General features: G+C 45.1%; 2 protein-coding genes across 4 annotated transcripts in view; both read left to right on the top strand.

The window, feature by feature from the left end:
• The window catches only part of BLTP1 (bridge-like lipid transfer protein family member 1), a 211117-nt gene extending 201300 nt beyond the window's left edge, over nucleotides 1-9817 (top strand). For all 3 annotated transcript variants that reach the window (XM_069104875.1, XM_069104876.1, XM_069104874.1), the window contains 5 exons: nucleotides 641-844; nucleotides 1504-1698; nucleotides 2261-2395; nucleotides 5798-5963; nucleotides 9082-9817. In XM_069104875.1, the coding sequence (XP_068960976.1) occupies nucleotides 641-844; nucleotides 1504-1698; nucleotides 2261-2395; nucleotides 5798-5963; nucleotides 9082-9298 (917 nt within the window). In that variant the 3' untranslated portion in view covers nucleotides 9299-9817. The remainder of the gene's footprint in view (nucleotides 1-640; nucleotides 845-1503; nucleotides 1699-2260; nucleotides 2396-5797; nucleotides 5964-9081) is intronic.
• Nucleotides 9818-19462: 9645 nt separating this feature from the next.
• The window catches only part of ADAD1 (adenosine deaminase domain containing 1), a 56236-nt gene continuing 55428 nt past the window's right edge, over nucleotides 19463-20270 (top strand). The window contains exons 1-2 of the mRNA XM_069104873.1: nucleotides 19463-19576; nucleotides 19840-20030. Of these exons, the coding sequence (XP_068960974.1) occupies nucleotides 19850-20030 (181 nt within the window). The 5' untranslated portion in view covers nucleotides 19463-19576; nucleotides 19840-19849. The remainder of the gene's footprint in view (nucleotides 19577-19839; nucleotides 20031-20270) is intronic.

Below are 20270 nucleotides of genomic sequence, written 5' to 3'. Positions count from 1 at the left end.
CAGGCCCTGAATCCTTAGTAAAAGGAAGACAGACGTCTAGGCCAGGTTATGTAGAATGCACGGCCCAGTGGCTGCCTAAAAGATCAAATATTAAAATCTCTTCTTAGACCCTTCCTCCTTTTAGTTTCACACCATTCTCCCCACTGCCTGCTTTCTAATCCAGTGATGCAGGCCTTCTTGCTGTTCCTCACACAAGACCCTTCACCTCTGAGCTCCAGGAATTTTCTCTGCCCAGACTCCATGGCTGAAAGGCTCTCCTTCCTCCTCTCCGTCCCCTGGCTTCCTCCTAGTCCCAGCTAAACTCTCACCTATTCAGGAGCCTCTCTCCACCTTCCTCAGGGCTTCTTGCCCCTCCACCCACTCCCCATATTCAGACTGCAAAGGGAGAAGGTATCAGGAATTCAGTACCTGCTGACTCCTCAGTGTCATTGGTTAGTAGCCGCAAGGACAAAACACCTCGTCAGCAGGCATTGCCCTGAGCCAGTAGGAGGGGATGAGACCTCTAAGCCTAGTCCCTGAGTGGGGTCTATGTTTACCAATTAGAAAAAACAAAAAAATTAAATAAAAATCTAAACAGATACAGATTTACACAGTAGTAAAAATGGCATCTTTAACGCTTTTCTTTTCCCCTTTGGGTCAGGTTCTAGCGATCATTCGACATATGTTGTCCAGACATTGGATTTCCATCTAGGTCATAATACCATGGTCACCAAGCCCTGTGGTGCTTTAGAGAGTCCTATGGCAACTATAACCAAGATCACCAGACGGCGCCACGAAAACCCCCCCCACGGAGTGGCCAGCGTGAAAGAGTGGTTCAATTACGTCACCGCCACGAGGAACGAGGGTCAGTTCTCAGGGTGGCTTCTAGCTGGGAGCCTGCTTATTATATCTCAGAGCTTACATGTGGGTAACAGTGTTGTTTTTTAATTTTTAAAACTCATTTTACTTTGATATACTTGGCAAACTCATTTACCTAGTATTTGAAGATTCATAAAAAACAGTGCAGATGTTGTTTCCTTCTTCCTCAGGAGGAAGCTGGGGTTTGCTCGTGGTCTGTGGGAGGAGGGCAGAGGCAGGCATTCTTACTGGTAGCAGCAGGGACAAGCTGGCCAATCCATGATGGTGCGAGCACCCCAGAATCCACCCGAGGGCCCCCAAGGCTGAGGGTCGTTCTAAGCTGCACCGAGTCTAAGGAGGATTCACTGCCCCAAGACTTTGGAGACACCTCCATAAACTGCAGCTCATTGAATAATGTAAGAAGCTCTAAGGTCCGACTCTAAAATCCTGTGAAGTTATCTCTTTGACAAAATGAGTAGAATGAGTACGCTTTTCATGCTAATCTAGGCCCGATTGCACAATGTTGGCAGTCTGATCTGTTTTTATAAAAGATAGCTATTCTAATTTGAGCCAGCTCCCCTGTCTTCACCAAGTTACCTTCAGAAGACTCCTTTGGCTCTCTAACTGAACACTGATTAAATATCACTTTTCCTTTTACCCACATAGAGTTAAACCTGCTTCGAAATGTTGATGCCAATAACACAGAGAGCAGCACGACTGTGAAGAGTTCGAGCCTGTTGAGTGGGTTCAGAGGAGGACCCAGTTACAACCATGAGACAGAGACCATCTTTGCCCTCCCGCGCATGCAGCTGGACTTCAAGTCTATTCACGTCCAGGAGCCCCAGGAGCCTTCCTTGCAGGGTGGGTGCCCGTCTGCTGCTGTGGAGTCATGAAGTCACTGCTTTTAGGAGAAGCCAGCCAGCCCTGGGTCCAGGCCAGAGGCGAGGAGTGCCGTCCTCACTCAGTCATGTTGGTTAACTCTTTTTAAGAAGGTGTATTTTTCTATTGAGGGTGTATTTATATGGTCAGATATTTAGCATTCACTTAAATATTGTCAGGGGTTGAGAGCAAAAATGTTGTAAATGACTATTTCAGAATGTTATGCATATTAAACAGTTTTTATCCCTTAAAATCCTGGTTTCTACCAGAATTAACCTGCTGTCTAGCCAATATGACGTGTTCTAAGTCAGGGGCCTGCTGTTTCCTGGTACGCTCTGTGTTGAGCACAGAGTTGTAGTGATTTTTACAATTAAAAGTTAGAGGCTAGAGAAACTCAAACGAGCTTTGTTTTCATACATAGTTAAATATAAAAATAGAGACAGTTTATATGTGTGGGTATGTATACATGCATGTCTTATTCTGGGAAAGATAAAGAACTTCATTTAATTAAAATTGTTTCACTGAAATTTCTTTTCATTTCCAGACACCAACATCAAGCCAAAAGTGGAATGTAGTGTGGTAACAGAATTCACTGACCACATCTGTGTGACCATGGATGCTGAGCTAATTATGTTTCTTCATGACTTAGTGTCAGCTTATCTTAAAGAAAAAGAAAAAGGTAGGCAGAGCGTTCTCTTCTGGAAATTCAGTGAAAATGTCCTCACGATATGTATGTCATTTTCCAGAGAATTATGGAGAGACTAGAACATGAGCTCCTTGAGGGTGGGATTGTTTCTTCATTCATTGTATTTGGATCTTCAGGCACTGGCACTTAGTAGGTGCTTTAAAAAAACAAGACACTTGTTGATTAATTAATTGACTGGTAGAGAGGAACATCTTAGTCCCCTCAGTTGTACTGCCAGTCAGGCAGAATCGAGCAGCAGTGCATTAGGGTGGTCCTATAATCAACATTGGGCATCGGCTGGGTCCCACAGGGGATATCAGGGAAGCAGAAGAAAAACAAAGATCTCTTTCATTGTGATCAGAATTGAAAGAAAGAGGCCAGATGTTAGTGTGTACAAAATGCAAGAGTCTGCCCTTGTCGGATTACAAATGAAGCAGTAGGTTCAGTTCTGAGTGAGAGCTGCAAGAGGGACTGAGATCGTAGGAAACCCAAGAGTACGCTAGGCAGAGGCCAGCTGGAGGGGCTGGAGGCCTCTGTCCTGAGGAAGAGCGGACAAAGACGGGGCATGATGACTGGCTCTAGGATCTGCTGCACAGACAGCCTTGTGGAGAGGCGCTCGGAGGGAGGCAGGAGTCCAGCAGTGGGCGCGGCCTCTCTGGTGGCCGTGAGGTCTCCCTTTGAGAGAGAGCCTTGAAGGCAAGTCTGGATTTCCGCATGTTGGGAATTAGATGGAGCAGCTGAACTTGGGGACTCTTTCTGATCCGCACTTCTTTCATCGGGGCACTCTGGGCCACATGGAAACTGAAACTGGTGAGCTCTGCCAAGCTGAGCGCGAGGGCTTGAGGAGGACATAGAAGAAAAACCAGGCGGACACTCAGAGGGGGCCAAGGAAGGACAGAGTTTGAAAAGTTCAGAAGTGGAACCCTGGTTATCACCTGTTACAGCAAAAAAAAGCAAAATGTAACAGCACAGCAAAACTTAAGAGCCGAGATGAGAGGGGCCTGCATGGTAGCAGTGGCCCTGGTCCACTGGAGCCAAATGAACACAACAGTCACAAATATAATTAACTCAGAAGTAAAGAGTATTTGTATCAGAATTCACCTCCTCAGCACTTGGGAACTATGCCCAAAGGGCCATAAAACTAGGCGTGCCCTTAGATCCAGCAGTATCACTACTAGGTCTTATCCCAAAGAGATTAAAAAAAAAAAGGAAGAAAGAAAAGAAAAAGATTTATATATAAAAAACGTTTATAGCAGCTCTTTTTGTGGTGGCAAGAATTGGAAATTGAGGAGATGCCCATCAGTTGGGGAACGGTTGAACAAGTTGTGGTATGTGATTATGATAGAATCCTATCTTGGGAACCCAGGAAGACTTGGATGAACTGATGCAAAGTGAAGTGAGCAGATCCAGGAGACCACTGTACACAGTAATAGCCACATTGAGCAATGCAAAGACCCAGGACAGTTCTAAAGGACCTATAAGGAAACAAAGCCATCTACCACCAGAAAGAAAACTGATAGAAACCGAATGCTGATCAAATCTTTTCTTATTTCATTTTATTTCTCTTGAGTTTTTTGTTTGTTTTGTTTTCTTTCACAACAGGACCGATATGGAAATCCTTTTTGCATGCCTGCATATGTATAGCCTTTATCAAATTGTTTACCTTCTCAATGATGGGGGAGGGAGTGTGGGAGAGAACTGGGAAATCAAAATTGTGAAAAACAAAGGTTCAAAATTGTTTTTACATGTAATTGGGAAAAAATAAAATATTAAAAAATATTTTTTTTTAATTTTAAAGAAAAAAAGACTCCACCTCCTCATATTTCTAGAGCCATTGGGTAATAGCATTTATTTTACTGTTTGTACAAACCCAATAAAAATGTAGCTAGAGGGTCAGCTGGGTGGCACAGTGAGTAGAGCACTGGCCCTGGAGTCAGGAGGACCTGAGGTCAAATCCGGCTTCAGACACTTAACATTTACTAGCCATGTGACCTTGGGCAAGTCACTTAACCCCAATTGCCCTGCCCTCCCCCCTCCAAAAAGAAAAAAAAACTGTAGCCAGAAGTTCGTCAGTAGAAAGATTTTTTAAAATTTTCAGATGAAAGGATCATGACCTTTTAAAGATTGGTCTGAAGTAAATAATATGTCAAGTTTTACTTATTGTGAGTGAGAAAAATAGTGCTTTTTTTTAGTGCTTTTTTATTCTCCAGGGCGTGAAAGAAAATTAGCACTGGCATCCCTCCCGAAGGACAGATCAGATATTTATCTTGTCATCTTTTTACAAATACTTTCCTGGCAAATCTGACTTAGGGAAGAAATCTGCCAGAAGGCAGCCGTGCTCGGGAACTTGTTTGAAGGCCAGCCTATAACGGCTTGGAGTTGTTCCTTTCTTCACAGTTCAAGCTTCTTATGCTAAAAATGAAGCCTTGGAGATACCTCTGAGAATGAGCTCGAATTTGGAGGAAGTGATTGAACCCCGGGCCAGGCTCCTGGCACAGACAGAATGTGTAGAAATCCTTCACAGACATATGCAAGCCACACTTAGAGTTCAACTTTTCAATTTTATTTTCTCTTTTTAGTTTTGTTTTATTATTTTCTCCCCCAGTCTTGGTTTTTATAGATTTAATATTTCTTTGATATTGTGCCTACCAATTCCCAGATGTTTTTAGGAGGGAGTTTTATATTTCATAAAATGACAGTAAGCATAAATGTTTTAATAACTGAATGAAGAGAATGCTCATGTCTGTTATAAATTAATACTTCCATTGAGTATATACAGTGACTCTCCCTCCAGAGATTTTGTCAGGCTGTCAACCTGTTATCTATCAGCATCCAGCAGAATCACATTGGGGCCGACAAGCTTGTGAAAACATCATATGTAAATGCTGCTGTCTTTGTCCAGGGTCATTTTGAAAGTTTGGCTTAAACAACAGTAGAACAAATCCTGTTGACATTCTTTATACTGAGTTCTAAGTACACAATTTTTTATAGACTTATTTTATTTGTAAAGATGTTACCCAGAAAGAAATTATGGCACATTCTTCCTAATTGGTGTTGGGGGTAAAAGACCTTGGGGGCCTCTGGCTTCCTCTGTAGTGTAAGATACTTCACTTGTAACTTTAAAAGAGATGGTAGAGTGGGTCTTAGCCAGGTCTGAAAAGAGGCCAAGATCGGAGTGTAGGAGAGAGAAAGGGTACACAGCTATGTAGGGCATTGCTAGGGGATTGTTACCTTGTCAGTCAAAGTCACCTGAATTTGTAGCTGTTGGTCTTTTGTTTTCTCATCTTTTCATCCCCTTTGACTTGAACAAATGTCTAGAATTTCCTCATTCTGTCTCCTGTCGATTTCACATGAATTTCTAAGATTCACAAATTAACTTCTCCTTTTTTGCTCCAGCTATTTTTCCGCCTCGACTGTTATCCACTCGACCGGGACAGAAGAGTCCAGTCATCATTCATGACGACAATTCCTCTGAGAAGGACAGAGAAGAAAGCATCACATACACAACTGTGGACTGGAGAGACTTCATGTGCAACACCTGGCATCTGGAACCTACGCTACGGTGGGTTGTCAGTCCTTTGTGGCCCCGCTGCAGCCGTGTCCTGGGGGCCACATGCTTCCAAGTGGCTTCCTGCCCAGATAGTGTCTGTGAAAGTATGGCCTGTTGGGTGTCGCTGCTTGTTGAGGGTGCTTGTTCCTGTGCGGCCTCCTTCATGCCACGGTTGTCTCGTTCTACTCCGCCTGCCTTTTCCTGCTACCTCCTCTTCTGTCCTCCCCTTCCCAGAGGAGCTGGAGGCCTCTAAGGGGCTGGACTCCACTGCCCAGGGTCTCCTAGAGGGTTTCAGAAAAGTAGCCATCGCTGAGTCTCTTCCACCCCTGAATAATGAATCAAAGGTCATTTCCTTTTATTTTAGCTCCCCTACGCTTTGTGCGTAGCCTGAGTTAGCATATAGCAGTTGGTTTACATTGACAGACATGCTATCTGTCTCCTGATTTTTACTGAATAGTGATGCATCCACAAGCTGATTGGGGTGTTTTACCAGGCCTGGAAATGGGAAGACGTGCCTGCTGTAGACTCCCTTTGCCTTGATACACGGCGATCATGGGGTCTGGGTTTGAGGTCCTAAGCTGGAGGCTGGTGTAGGGCCAATGCAGTATGTATAGCGTACATGATCACGATAAAGACCGTGACTATAAGTATCACATGATGTTCAATAGCAAAATATACCAATCTCTCCAGATAGAGGATAGAACTGAAGCATTTATTTAGACACCAGAAAACAGAATCCCAAAACCAGTAAGCTGATTCCATCACAGTACCAAGGATATTCAGAAGCCATAACAACACTGAGAGCCTCAGCATCCTTCAGCCTTCCCACAAACCAGTACAAGATCACTGTCCACTCACAAGCCTCTGTCTCCTTGCCTGAATGTTCTCTTTCCCCCACTGTCCCACTAGCTCTGACCAGCTTCCTGTGGGCTCTGCTTCCCTTCAACAAACTCCTCTCGCCACAGGCTCCATGTGACCACATTCAGCCTGTCGGGGGGCAGAGTTTACTTTCAAAGCAGGGGAGGTCTTCAGACTCCCCCCCAGGTCTATTAAGGGGCAGGGAAGATCTTCAGATTCCCATTCCCATTACAGCTGGTCATCCTGGTCCTGTGAGAACTTGCACCATGGGGCAGAGGCTGCCCTCCTCATGAACCAGCCATTCATCCCCTACTCCCAGGGCTCTCTGGGATGTTTTGAAGCACCGAGTCATAATACATTGGCCTTGAAAATGGTGTGTTTTCTCAGTAGCTGCATTTTCCCATGAGTAGCTCATATTGTTATTGACTGTGTGACTAGACAAGACTTGGGGGCTGCCACCTTCCACATGCTTCCACATGCTTCCACATTTGTTAAATCTCGCTTTGGTGGCATCCAGTGTAATGAACTTTATGTTTTATACGGAAATAGAATTCTACAGGTTTTAGGATTCACAGGTTCTTTAGACACCAGATAAGTCCAGCCCCTTCAGTTTAAAGATGAGGGAGCTGTGACCCTGAGTGGCGAAGAGGCTTGTCCACCATGACATAAGGGCCGCGCAGCCATCCTGACATTGATTCTAACCCGGGTCTTGCACTCCCTCCCCACACCCTGCTGGCTCCCTTAAGTGGACCAAAGGCCTGTGTGGTGGCTTGACAGGCCTTTGTTTCTGCCTCCTAACACAGGGCCCTGGAGCCTCTCCCACTTAGTGTCAGCCTCTCTTCTATCAATCATGCTTTAAGGTTCATAAAGCACTTCCCTCCACATGGCCCCGGGAGACTGGCATGTCTGTCACTTCTCCCCAGTTTGCAGATGAAGAAAGGGAGGTTCACACAGAGGAGGTGTTTTTTTCCTGTGATTGCTCAGGTTCAGAGCAGGGGTTTGTACACAGGTCTTCTGCAAGGCAGTATGGTCCAGTACAGAGAGCTCTAGGGAGCCTGGATTCAAATCTCAACTCTGCTACTTACCCCATGTGTGACCTTGGACAAGTCTCCACCATTCCACCAGGCAGGCCTCAATTTGGTCATCTTGTAAAATTAGGGAATTGGATCCTGAGTCCTGTGATTCTCAGCCCAGGACTGCTTTGTAAACTCCATGAAGCCTCTTCTCAGACCCTCTCCAGGGTTCAGGCCAAGTGTGCTTTAGCTAAAAGAAAACATGCAACTTTTTATAAAGGCTATATTATATTCAAACATTATTATACCAAAAATAATAGTAGCAAAATGTCTTATAAGCAGTGGCTTCCCTGTAGACAAGGGCTAGTAACTGCTTTGATAGTGGGAGGTTTTCATTCAAGAGAATACACCATAACCAAATGAGCCAACTACTCGTACTCTGTGCAGTGGGGAGTTGCAGCCCTTTCTGTAAAACGGTTTGAAAGTTTTAAAATACTAAAGTCATTTGGATGATGCTGAAAGCTATTGAGGACAATCTGTTCTGTAAATGCAGGGAGGCAGAATGAAGGATGCTCTGGGTTTCTTTGTAGACGACACATGAAATAAAGGTAACCGTGATGTGATTTTCCATTTAATTGTGGACTCTGAGGAGGGGCCTCCTATGTAATGGGAGCTGGCTCCGTCCCAGCTTTCTGCGCGCTGTGTCTCATGGGATCCTCACAGCAATGACGGGCGCCCGGACTCAGAGCTAAAGCATCCCTAGGGCCCTTCTAGTCCTTCTCGTTTGTGCAGATCAGGAGAATGAGGTGCTGAATGGAAGAGGATGGAGCAGCAGAGTCAGGGTTTGAACCCAGACACATGGTCCTTCCCCCTTCCTGCTGCTTCTGGGGCCTTGTAAGGGGCTCTTTAAAACGGAACAGATTGTTTTTCTTGTTCTTTGAGACATTCCAGTTCGTGTGTGCCCCAGGCCTAGAAGAGCTTTTAGACCCATCGGTGAATTAGCCAAAAAGAAAGAATGGCCTTTTATTGGGGCTTTCCTGAGAACCTATAGGTGCATTTACTCTCATTTGGCATCAGACACACGCAGCATTTATGTATTCTCAGCCAAGTAGCTCTAAGTGAACTCATCACGTTACATGACTGCAAATTTTGTGTGTCCCAGGATTTGTGTAAGTAGAAAGGTGGTTTTGAACCACCTTTTAAATTCAAGGTTGTAATTCTGTGGGAAGTTTTACTCAATTTTTTTTTTTCTTCTTAAGGTTAATTTCCTGGACTGGAAGAAAAATCGACCCAGTAGGTGTTGATTATATTCTTCAAAAGTTGGGCTTTCATCATGCTAGAACCACTATTCCTAAATGGCTTCAAAGAGGAGTCATGGACCCATTGGACAAGGTTCTCTCGGTCCTCATTAAAAAGCTGGGCACCTCACTACAGGATGAGAAAGAAAGGAAAGGAAAGGACAAGGAAGAACACTAAGTGCCGTGGTCTGCACAAGCGATAACTTTGTGTCCGTTAAGTTTACTACACTGAAGGGTTTTATTGTATAGTAAAGTTATTTTCTGTATAATTTAAAGATAATTTGAATGGGGTTTTAGCTACTGTGTTCAAACAGTTTGTGAGTTTCTCTGTTTATTATGGTAGCGCCACCACTCTGTATACAGTGAAGTATTGCATGATGATGTAAATTTTGTGAAAAAAAGAGATTATGTAAATCTTTTGGTTAGCATTTATAATTGTATTATGTGCAATATGATTCCTGCATCCTTAGAATATTTCAGATTAACTGTGAATTGTTGTGACTAATTAGCTATAACTTTTTTGCAAATCTTGCTGATAATTTGCCCTTCTTTTTGGTTGGTAATGGCTTTTATCCCCCTTGGTAATGTGTAGACTTGTATAAATTCCTGTATGTATATAGTTTAAGAAGCTGTGATCTGATTGCATAGCATTAAAATGTGATTTGTTACAGTTGTAATAAAAAGCCAGGATAACTTACCTTCAGTGTGCAGTTGTCTCGGTCTTCACATCTGTGTCTTTGTTTTCTTCTGTACCTTGTTATTTCACAGTGGGCAGCATTACCATCTTGAACTTTGACCACTGGACCCTGTAAAGAACATAACACTTCCTAACTCTTTATGCCCCAGATAATTAGTTAAGCTTCTGCACTCAGCCATAAAGCCACTCATAGTACTAAATGCAACATGCTGTGTGTTCTACCTTTCCCCTCCATTGACTGTGTGCTCCAGTAAAATGGAACCACTCTGCCCTTCCTTCTTCTCAGTGGCTCATTATGACTTTACTCCACCATCCCTCACACCTGGAATAGACTTCTTTCTTCACTCCTCATCAGATGAATAGATGTGCCAATGAATATCTTCCCCAGGGTTAGCGCCTTCATGGTGCTGGAAGCCTCCTTTGCATTCCCTTCATATTGTGTGGACACCAGGGGAGGATGTAGGCTGTCGGTTTGGCTGGTGTCCCTCACTCTTGCCATGCAACAGACACATTGCTTTCTCTAGTTATAACTTCCCCAATGACATCCTTTGCATTCTGCATAATTCTTCACTATTGATATGTTCCAGCTAGCTCACATGTGCCATGTACCTCCTCATACACAGCCATAGAACATCAGCAGAAACATACTATTATTAAAAAATAGTCCCTTGTTTCAAGAAGTGTGGGCTTCTGAACGGAAGGCAGTCCAGCCCACTCTTCATCTCTGGCCCCAGCGCATTCATTGCTTGCAATATCTACTTCTACATACTGATCAGTGAGTGTGATCCACCCAAACACACATAGACTTGATAATATGGAACCAAGATAATAAAATGGGATAATAAGCAGAGGAAAGTATTAGGTTGTGAATGAAGAATAAGTGAATTTTATTAAGTGACGAATAAGTAAAATCTAATAAGAGGAAAGAAAATTAACAATTCTGAAGTTCTATCCTCAAACCTATCAGATCAGCAAGGATGACAAAAAAGGAAAACAGCAGTTGTTGGAAGGCATACTAATGGGCAGTGCTGGTGGGACTGTGGTTTGGTCTAACCATTCCCTAAGACGGTCTGGAACTCTAGTCATGGGGTTACCAAAATGTGCATATATTTTGGCCCAGTGATACCATTGCTGGGTATAGCACAGACCCCAAAGAGACAAAGACGGAGAAAAAGAACACATTTGTGTTAAAAAAAAAAAAAATTACGATGGCACTTTTCTGTTGTGCTGAAGGATTGCCTATAGGGGGTTACCCATCAATTGAGGAATGGATGAATACATTATGGGATGTGAATACACTGAAAATTACTGTATTATAAGAAATGATGAAAAAAGCATTAGAACAAACCAGAACAATTTTGTCCAGTGACTACAGTAACGTAAAGGAGAATTTTGAAAGACTGACCTCTGTTCTCCATGCAAGGACCAACCTTGATTTCAGAAACTGGATGGTGATTCAGCTTCCCACTCAGCAGAGAGGTAATTAACTACATTTTCAGACCTAGCCAATGTGCGCATTTGTCTTGCTGGATCTTATTTGTCAGACAGGAGAGCTTCTGGGAGAGGGGAGTTGGGACTGTGGACAGATGGTACAGAGAAAAGCATCAGTAAAACATTTAAAAACGTCCAAGAATAGAAGAGAGGTCTGCAGTGGATCGAGACAAGCAGGGTGATTTTCTTGCCCCATGGTACATTTGATAAATATATTTTAGAGCAACTCACATAAAAAGAATAAGGTGAGGGAGAATGGGTAATCCCAAAGTAACATATTTAGAAAACTAGAAAAGGCAGAGAAGCTGAACTGTTATAAACGTTTCATTGATGCATTTAGGGGTTTTTTGTTTTTTGTTTTTTTTTGCACCACAAGCTTTCCAGTAAGAACCCTTCCACGTATGAAAAAATCAAAAGTCAATTTTTTTTTTAAAATTTATCAAAGTTCTAGTAGAAATTTAGGAAGCCTGGTTAGTGTTTCTCTGCAAAGATAGGGATTATATTTGTTGCACAATCATTTCAGTTGTGTCCAACTCTGTTACCCCATAGTATAATATGTTATGGACATGAATTTTTAAAGAAAAAAGTTATTAAAAAGATTTAGACAGAAAGACAACGTGTGAGAGACTTAAAAACTCTCAATCAACTATGCCAAGTCAAAGATAAGAAAGAAAAAGACGTGGCATTGTGCTCACTCAGTGAGTGAGTGGGCATGTCTCAAACCCAGGAAGACATTGTCGCTTCAAAACAATTAGAAATGACCCAAATAAAATTAAAGCATTAAAAAAAAACAGGAAAGGAAAGAAATCCTTAAAAGGGAAATCCCACAAGAAAACTGGCAGAGGAGGAAAAAGAGTCCATGGGGTAAAAGTGTGAGAAACATCTCCAGAATCAGTGGGCACTGTGCCAGGTACTAGGAATCCAAATTAAAAAGCAGCATGATCCCTGCCTCCAAGGAGTCTCCATTCTCCTGAAGGGATAGAACATGTTCACAGATAAAACACAGAGCAAATACAAGTACGTGGGGGGAAGAGGAAGAGGAGCCCTAATATCTGGGGACTCAGGAAGAGCCTGGATAAAGTGGCTTAGGCTGAGCTTTGAAGTGGTCCAGGAGGCAGAGGTGAGGAGGGAGAGCATTCTACGCTCAAGGGGCAGCCTGTACTAAGACACATGCGGGGTAATGGGACAGCTCATGAAGTAGTTTGGCTGAACTTGCATGATGGGGAATGATGTGTAATTAACCCGTAAAAAGCAGACTGAAGCCAGACTGTGAAGGGCTTTTGGTCCTGAGTCCCAGACAGAAGAATTTTTATTTTGGTCTAAAGGTAACAGATCAGTGCTACTTTTTACCAAGCAGGGGAATGACAACATCTCATTTGGGCTTTAGGAACATCCATCTGGCAATTGTGCGTGAAGGGAGCATGAATTGAACAAAAGGCAAGGTTTGATAGAAGACCAGCAGTTAGGGGGACATTGTGGTAGTTCTGTCAAAAGGTGATGAGGGGCAGAATTAGCCCCTCAGTGGTGACTACATGAATGGAGAGAAGGGTGTAGATGTGAAAAATGTTGCAGGATTAGAATGGCCAAAGCTTGCAAGCGATTTGACTGGGGCAGGCTGGGGAGGATGTGGATATTGGGTAAATTAAAGTGAAGAGTGAAAGATCACTTCAAGTTCGTGAACCTGGGTGACTGGAAGAATGGTGCTCCCCTCAACAGAAACAGGAAAGTTAGGAAGAAGGATGAGTTTAGAAGGAAAAATAATGAGCTTTTTAAATGAGACATGTTGAATTTAAGGGTTTTGAGCCATTTGAGGCAGTTGGAGATACAGGACTGGAGAAGCTCAGGAGAAGGATGAAAGCTGGACACCCACACATGTGCACACATGTGTTTATATGTACACACACATACATGCACATATCTGCCCTTGTCATGTGATGTGTTTATATGTACATGCCATGCATGCATATATCTGCCCTTGTCGTGTGATGTGTTCATATGCACACATATGCATGTAACACCTAGTTTCACCTCTCCCAAAGAGACTATAAGTATTGTTATTGTATTTTTAAGAGGCAATGAAATCTTATACAAGTTACTGTCATTTTGTTCTGTGTGGAGACTGAGAGTTTGTCACTGAAAAGACTGTTCACTGTGGTGGCTAAAGAGAGGTCAAAGAAAAAGAACTTAGAGAACTTATTTCCTGAGAGAACTGCATTTAACTCTTATCTTGTGCAGAAACAAAGAGAATTATTCAAGAGGCTTTAACTGATATCATGAGGGAATTGAAGATTAAGACTGTGTTGCCCAAATTGAGAAGTCAGCAGTTGCATCAATAGTCAGAGGTGTTTGGACTGTGATCTATCTCACATTGCATACAGAGAAAATAATTACTTCTTTCTTTGTTTTGCTGTCTGTTATGCTGTTAATAGATAATATAATCAGTACCCATAACATTTAGGCTTGGAGAATAATGTATTTGATATAGAGATAAACACTGCTATTCAATAAACTGGGGTGGGGCCCAGAGCTAATTTATTAATCAACAAGAGAAATGTTGTAATTTTATTAATTTGGAAAGTTTAAAAAAATTCCTTAATTAGAATCCAAGATGAGAATGAAGAAGGAAGATGAGCTAGTAGAAAGGGTAGTAATAACCCCACCTAAGCACATAGATCATATGCATCTCTAACCTGCGTTAACTATAGATTTAAGAGTCACATGCATAGGGATGAAGGTTACATCCATGGCATCTGATGAGCTCACAAACAGAGAAGAGAAGAGGGCTAGGAACTGAGTCCTGGGGGTACATGTATGCATAGAAGAGAGGACATGTATGATAAGCCTAGAAAAGAGACTGAGAAACTGTAAGAAAAATTAGACTCCCTGAAATTCTCATTCAACAGGCGTTTATTAAGCACCTATGTGCTTAGTACATACAAGGCTCTTACTGAGAATGGGACTGCTATAAGATCCCTGAGAGTGACTGAGAAAGCTTAATAAGAAAACTAAAGAAAGACATATGGAGGGAAATGAGAATTCAAAGAGGAATTTGCAAAAGCATGTGAGAAATGAGGATGTGGAATATATGCAGAAAAGAGTAATACATTTTGGAGGGGCTATAGGTAGGTAGGTATGTTGGTTGGCTGTTTATGAACTGACTCAAGCTTAAAGTGACTGGTACAAAATATCCCCCTACCAAGCCCCTCTGGACACAAGTGGACCTTGGGGAGAGTGGACTCAAACTTGAAACTGAAAGGAGCTGAAACACACATGTAGGAAACACAGGGCACTTCCCAACTCCTGGCCGAAGGAGTCTTTCTTTCCCCTCATACAGTCCCCATTAAATTGATTTCTGGGTGTCACCGAAGGATGTGCCACTCCCCTGCTCAGCTGAACTAGCTCCTTTCACAAAAGTGAAATGCTATCAGTCACCATCGTCGTATTGGATGGATAGGGAGCTTGCCCTGCGTGTGCCCAGATTACTTAACATGGAAGTATCCTGCATTTTCATACCAAGTAAATGGGTGGGCACACCTCCTATGATTGCCTGCATAACTAGAAGGGGGGCAATTTTAAAACTGGCAGGCTGGAACAGAGTCCAGAAAGTCAAGAATGTCGTTCACTCATGAACCGGACTGAGAGGGGAGGTACCTTCCCCTCTTTTATGCCAGCTCGGAGAAAAGGACCTGGGGTCTCTCTGTTCTGTATATACCCATACATATATACATCATGTGTGTATGTAGAGGGTGTCAAGATTCTTGAGGACAACAATGGGGAAAAATTGGGATGGAAAGAGGCCCAGCAGTACCAAATGTCCAGGCCCAGCAGTACCAAATGTCAAACTTAAGTACAAACACTAATTATCTAATCCATTTGGCAATAGAAAGAGAGTCAATCAGTCAGACAAATTAGGTATACAACATACAAAGCAAAACAAACACGACAGCACAGTGTTTGACGAACCCAAAGACCCCCTACTGATGGACCAAAGGCTCAATATTCAACAAACACTTCTGGGAAAAAAGTTCACCAGAAACTAAACTTAGAACAACACTCTCTGCCATATCCCAATATAGTTCCAAGCGGATACATGACATAGATATAAAAGATAGCTAGGTTTTGTAGGAGATAGAGTGCTGGGCCTGGAGTCAGGAAGACCTGAGTTCTAATCCAGCCTCAGCCACTGTACTAGCTGTGTGGTCCTGAGTAAGTTACTTAAACAATGTCTGCTTTAGTTTTCTCCTCTGTAGAATGGGGGAAGTGACAGCACTAATATTTGGAAAGGGCTTTGTAAGCCTTAAAGCACCAATTAGAATACATCATAATCACAACAGAGGATGAAGGAAGGAAGAAAATACCTATCAATACGGAGGGTTCATAATCCAACAAGGAATTCAAAGGACAGAAGAGAAAGTAGACTATTTTATCACATAATATTAAAAGTCTAAAAAATTAATACAATTAAAATTAAAAGGGGAATAGTTAACTGGGGGTGGGGAATCTTTGCCGCAAGTTTCTCTGATATACAAGGTGAATGAGGAATAGATTAAAATATTCAAGCAATCAATATCAATCAATAATCATCTTTTAAGTGCCTTCTATACATCAGGTACTGTGCTAAGCATTGGGGGTACATAGAAAAGCAAAGGCAGCCCCTGCTGGAGCTTACAGTCTAATGGGGGAGACATGTGAACATGTATCTACCATGCAAGTTACATCAGAAATAGGAGGAATAAGAAATAATTAAATCAATAAGTTCCAGTTAAATCATTAATACATATCATGATTAATAATCTAATCAACATAATTACTAATAGTGATAATAATGAATAGTTTACTTGATTGCCTATTTTAAATAGGCTAGTGGTTTGTTTAATAATTACCTTAAAATTAATTCACATTAAATGATAAAATTATTAAATTATAATTTATTAAGGAATTAATAATAATAATTTAATTAACAGTTGGAGAAGGTAAGGCACTGGAATTGAGGGCTTAGGGAAGGCTAAACAAAAATAACACCTATTCCCCTAATTTGGTCAAAGCATGTAGACAAGTAGCTCTCACAGGAAGAAATCCAGGCTATCAGTTGACTATGGGAGATAAAAGTGCTCTAAATCACAAATAATTTAAGAAATACAAATCAAAGCTTCATATTACAGCCATCAGTTTGGTAAAAATGACAACTGTTAGAAGAGCTTCAGGGGAAAAGCACTCTAATGCCCTGCTGGCATATCTCTGAATCTCCCAAGCCATTCCAGAAAGCAAATTTAAATCATCCCTCAGAGTTACTAAATTACTAAATGCAGCTGGGTGGTACAGTGGGTAGAGCACAAACATGGAGAGTGAGCCAGAAAGATCTAAACCCCAAATCCTCCTGAGCTCCTGGCTTGGCCAGATCTGGCTCTGACCAGGCTGGCTGGAGCTCCAGATCCTACGCTTGTTAACAGACGTCCTGGGCCTGCCAGTGTCAAAATGAAGCAACGTGGTTTTATTAAAAAGAGGTCAGCTTCACTTCAATCCAGAAAAAAAAAAAAACAACCCAAACCAAGCAGATAAAGAATGCTTATTGTTCAGATGATGGCTTGCAGTCAGATAGCCATGGAATCGGACCATTGATGCATATCCCTTGAATAGGTCCTATGCATGAACCATGAGCTTGGTCCAGAAAACACAGGACGGCATTTGGAGAATTGTCTGGTGCTTTTCATAGTCCCAAATTTCTCCTGGAAGCAAAAAAAAGCTCAACTTCTTTTAGGGTATTCTTCCAGTGATCCTCTATGATTGCTAAGTCATGTGATACCACAGTCTCTGAGAGACATTTTTCTTCATCTGGATTTCATCACCTCCAGAAATTCATTGTTCTGCAAGATGAAATGCACTCACTGCTCCTCAGGCCCCTGCTTCTGGGGCCCTTCCCTTCTTCTGGGGGGAAGGGGTGTGAGTGGACATCTGCCAGTTAAGACCTGATCCTTCACCATAAAAGAATACACGGGGAATTCACCATATCGTCCACCATGACTGTTTTCTTGGATTTGATCATCTCTACAAACTCATCATTCAGCAAGATGAAATTAACTTAGGAACGTTTACCTCCTTAGATCATTTCCCACCCTGACTACAGAACATCATGCTACTGTCTTTTCTCCCCATTAGATTATCAACTCCTGAAGAGAGAGACTGCCTTAGGCTTTGACTTTGTGCAACCCTTGGTACATAGAGCTGTTGTTGAGTAGTTTCATTCGTGTCTGACTCTTCATGACCCCATCTGGTGCCACTTAACTGCCCAAAATGTTTATTTACTAAGACTCTAAAGTTGTGGGTCACCCAAGGAGCAATGATAGGGTCTATAACATACGGAGAGCCCACTTCCTCTATTGGGCAGCCAAGAGAACTAGAAGAAAGTCCTCAACATGCTGGGTGGATCCTGGACTCCAGTTTTACAGGAGGAAATGGATGGAATAGCACAGGCTGAGAAGGTAAAGACTGGTCCTAATTTTCATTGTGGGATGAAATCACAGATTCACTGAAATATGTAAGTTCTCCCATTTTTATTAAGTTAGAGGTGGGTCCTTAAGAGCCAGAGTTGGACTAATTCATTTATTTTCTACTCATCCCATGACTATTGAGACTCAGCATGGGTATTAAAGGAAAAAGTGAACTGCTGAATCCTGTAAATAAGGGAAATGAGTAAGAAGCAAAATTTCCCAAGACAGAAATGGGGGCTTAGAGCACAAGCACACCCCTCCACCAGAATGCTCACGCTCATTCAAGACCTTTCGGCACCCCTATGTTTTACAGACACTCCTGTCTCCTACCAGGGAGCTCACAGTACAGGATAGCAAACTTCCCTTTTTGGACCACTGAAGTAAGTCTCTACTTTCAGCTCCATCCCAGTTTATCAGGCCAGTCTCTGGTTTGCATCAGCACCTCCTACTGAGTCTTGGACTGGAGGGAGCGCTCTCGTTCTTCCCCGGTTTATCTTTTCAGCTCCCATCTTCCTTTGGGGCAGTTGGTCCAGGTCATCCAATTGCACCAGGGCTGCTTTGGGAAAGGAAGGGAAGAAGGGAGGGGGCTTTTACCTGAGACCCCAGGGGAGCCATAAGGAGGGAGAGTGTTTTCTTTGGGCTTGGGTGTCTGTACTGAGAGAGATTAGAAAAGGAGTGGAGAATTGCCTGAACAACAGGAATTCCGAACTAAAAGCACTTAATTCAGAATCACAGATGGTCAGCCACTGACACAGCATGGCCCCTTTCCTCAGGAATGTCCATGAGAAACGGACTGATTGCAGTCAGTGTTTCAGAGGGTTGGCGGCGTGGCAGGGAGCCAGCGCCCAGAACGCAGAGAATCAGGGGTGGGCAACTCCAATGTGCAGGGAGGGGGCGCGGCGCGGCGCGGTTTGCGTGGGATGCCCACGGTGGCGTTGCCAGTGTCACCCATGTTTTCTGCACCTCCTGAGGGCTCCATCTCCCTCCTCCGGGCATTTCCCCCTGCCTGCCTGGAACACGCTCCCCTGGAGTGTCAGGTGAAAGTCCGCGTCCTTTCAGAAGGCCTCCCCGAACCCCTTAGGCTCCGGCCCGTCCTCCGCCTGGCTGGTCTGCACGCACACTGGCCGTCTTTACCGCACGTCTTCGCGGAAGCGGATCTCGAGCTCTGGCTCCCTCCCAAGCCCTCCCGGCCCGGAGGCTGCTGCGGAGCCAGGGGATACTTTGTATCCAGCCCGTCCTGCACGTGCCACGCCTCAGGGCTCCGCGGCCTCCCCTCCCCCCACTAGGCCGGCAGCTCCCTGCGGGCAGGGGCTGCCTCAGCCTTTCTTCGCACTGGGTGATTGGCCCGAGGGCAGGCTGCCCCCTTTCTTTGGTAGCGCCGGCGCCCGGCACACAGTAGGCGTTCAAACACTTGTTAGCAGGCGCCCGCAGGCCCGAGGGAGGGCCCTCCGCGGGACGCGCGCTCCCGAGACGCCGGAGGCACCGCGGACGCGCCCGCCCACCTCGTGCGCCCACGGGCCTCCCTCACGGGGCGGGGCGGGCCGAAGCCTCGATCCGGAGCGCTTGAAGCCTGATTGGCTGCGAAGACGGCGGGGGCGGGTCGAAGCGTGCGTGAGGCGGTTAGTGATTGGGCAAGCCGGCGCGAGCGCGGCCCGGCCCCGCAGGAGGCGCCCGCCTATTTGAAAGACGCGGCCTCGCGCCCCGGAGCTCCGCTCGGCTCTTCTTCCACTCTGGTCCCAGCGGCCGAGGAAGACGCGGGGGTGGCGGCTCCGGCTCTACGGTGCGGCGCGGCCTCTGGAGGCCCGGGACCGGGCTCGAATCCCTCCTCTGTGGACCCGCCGGGCCCGCCCCTGGGGGAGGGGGTACCCATCCTGCCCCGGCGCGGCTTTTACCGAAGGGCGGGAGCTGCAGCCAGAGTGGTGCAGGGGCCTCCCGGCCTGCACGAGGGGGCGGTCACGGCGCAGGGGGGCGCTGCTGCCCGCAGGGGCGTCGGGCTCTTCTTCCGCCTTCCCCCTCTTCACCCCCTTCCCTCGTGCCCGCCAGGCCCAGGAAGATGTCGGGCAGCAACGACTGGTTTCAGAGCTCCCGGGCCCCCAGCTTCGCGCAGATGTTGAAGAAGAACCTGCCGGTGCAGCCCGCGGCCGCCGCCGTGACGCCCCCGCCGGGGTACTCGACCGCGGCCTCCAAGAGCTACAGCGCGTCCAGCCTGGCCTCCAAGGTCACGAAGGTCACAGGTGCTTGTGGCGGCCGGGCTGGGCCGCTGCGCCCCAGCCCCCTCCAGCCCCGCCCCCGGGGGCGCCCCCATCCCCCTCCATTCCCCTCCAGCCCCGCTGCCCTGCCCCGGGGGCGCCCCCATCCCCCTCCAGCCTTGGGGCGCCCCCACCCCCCTCCAGCCCCGCTGCCCTGCCCCCAACCCCCTCCAGCCCCGGGGCACCCCCATCCCTCTCCATTCCCCTCCAGCCCCGCCCCCGGGG

This window comes from Petaurus breviceps, unplaced genomic scaffold, assembly GCF_028583685.1.
Source record: "Petaurus breviceps papuanus isolate PSGF00001 unplaced genomic scaffold, PetGlider_PUasm1.0 689, whole genome shotgun sequence".
NCBI lineage: Eukaryota > Metazoa > Chordata > Mammalia > Diprotodontia > Petauridae > Petaurus > Petaurus breviceps.
This window is presented reverse-complemented; position numbering and strand designations above follow the sequence as displayed.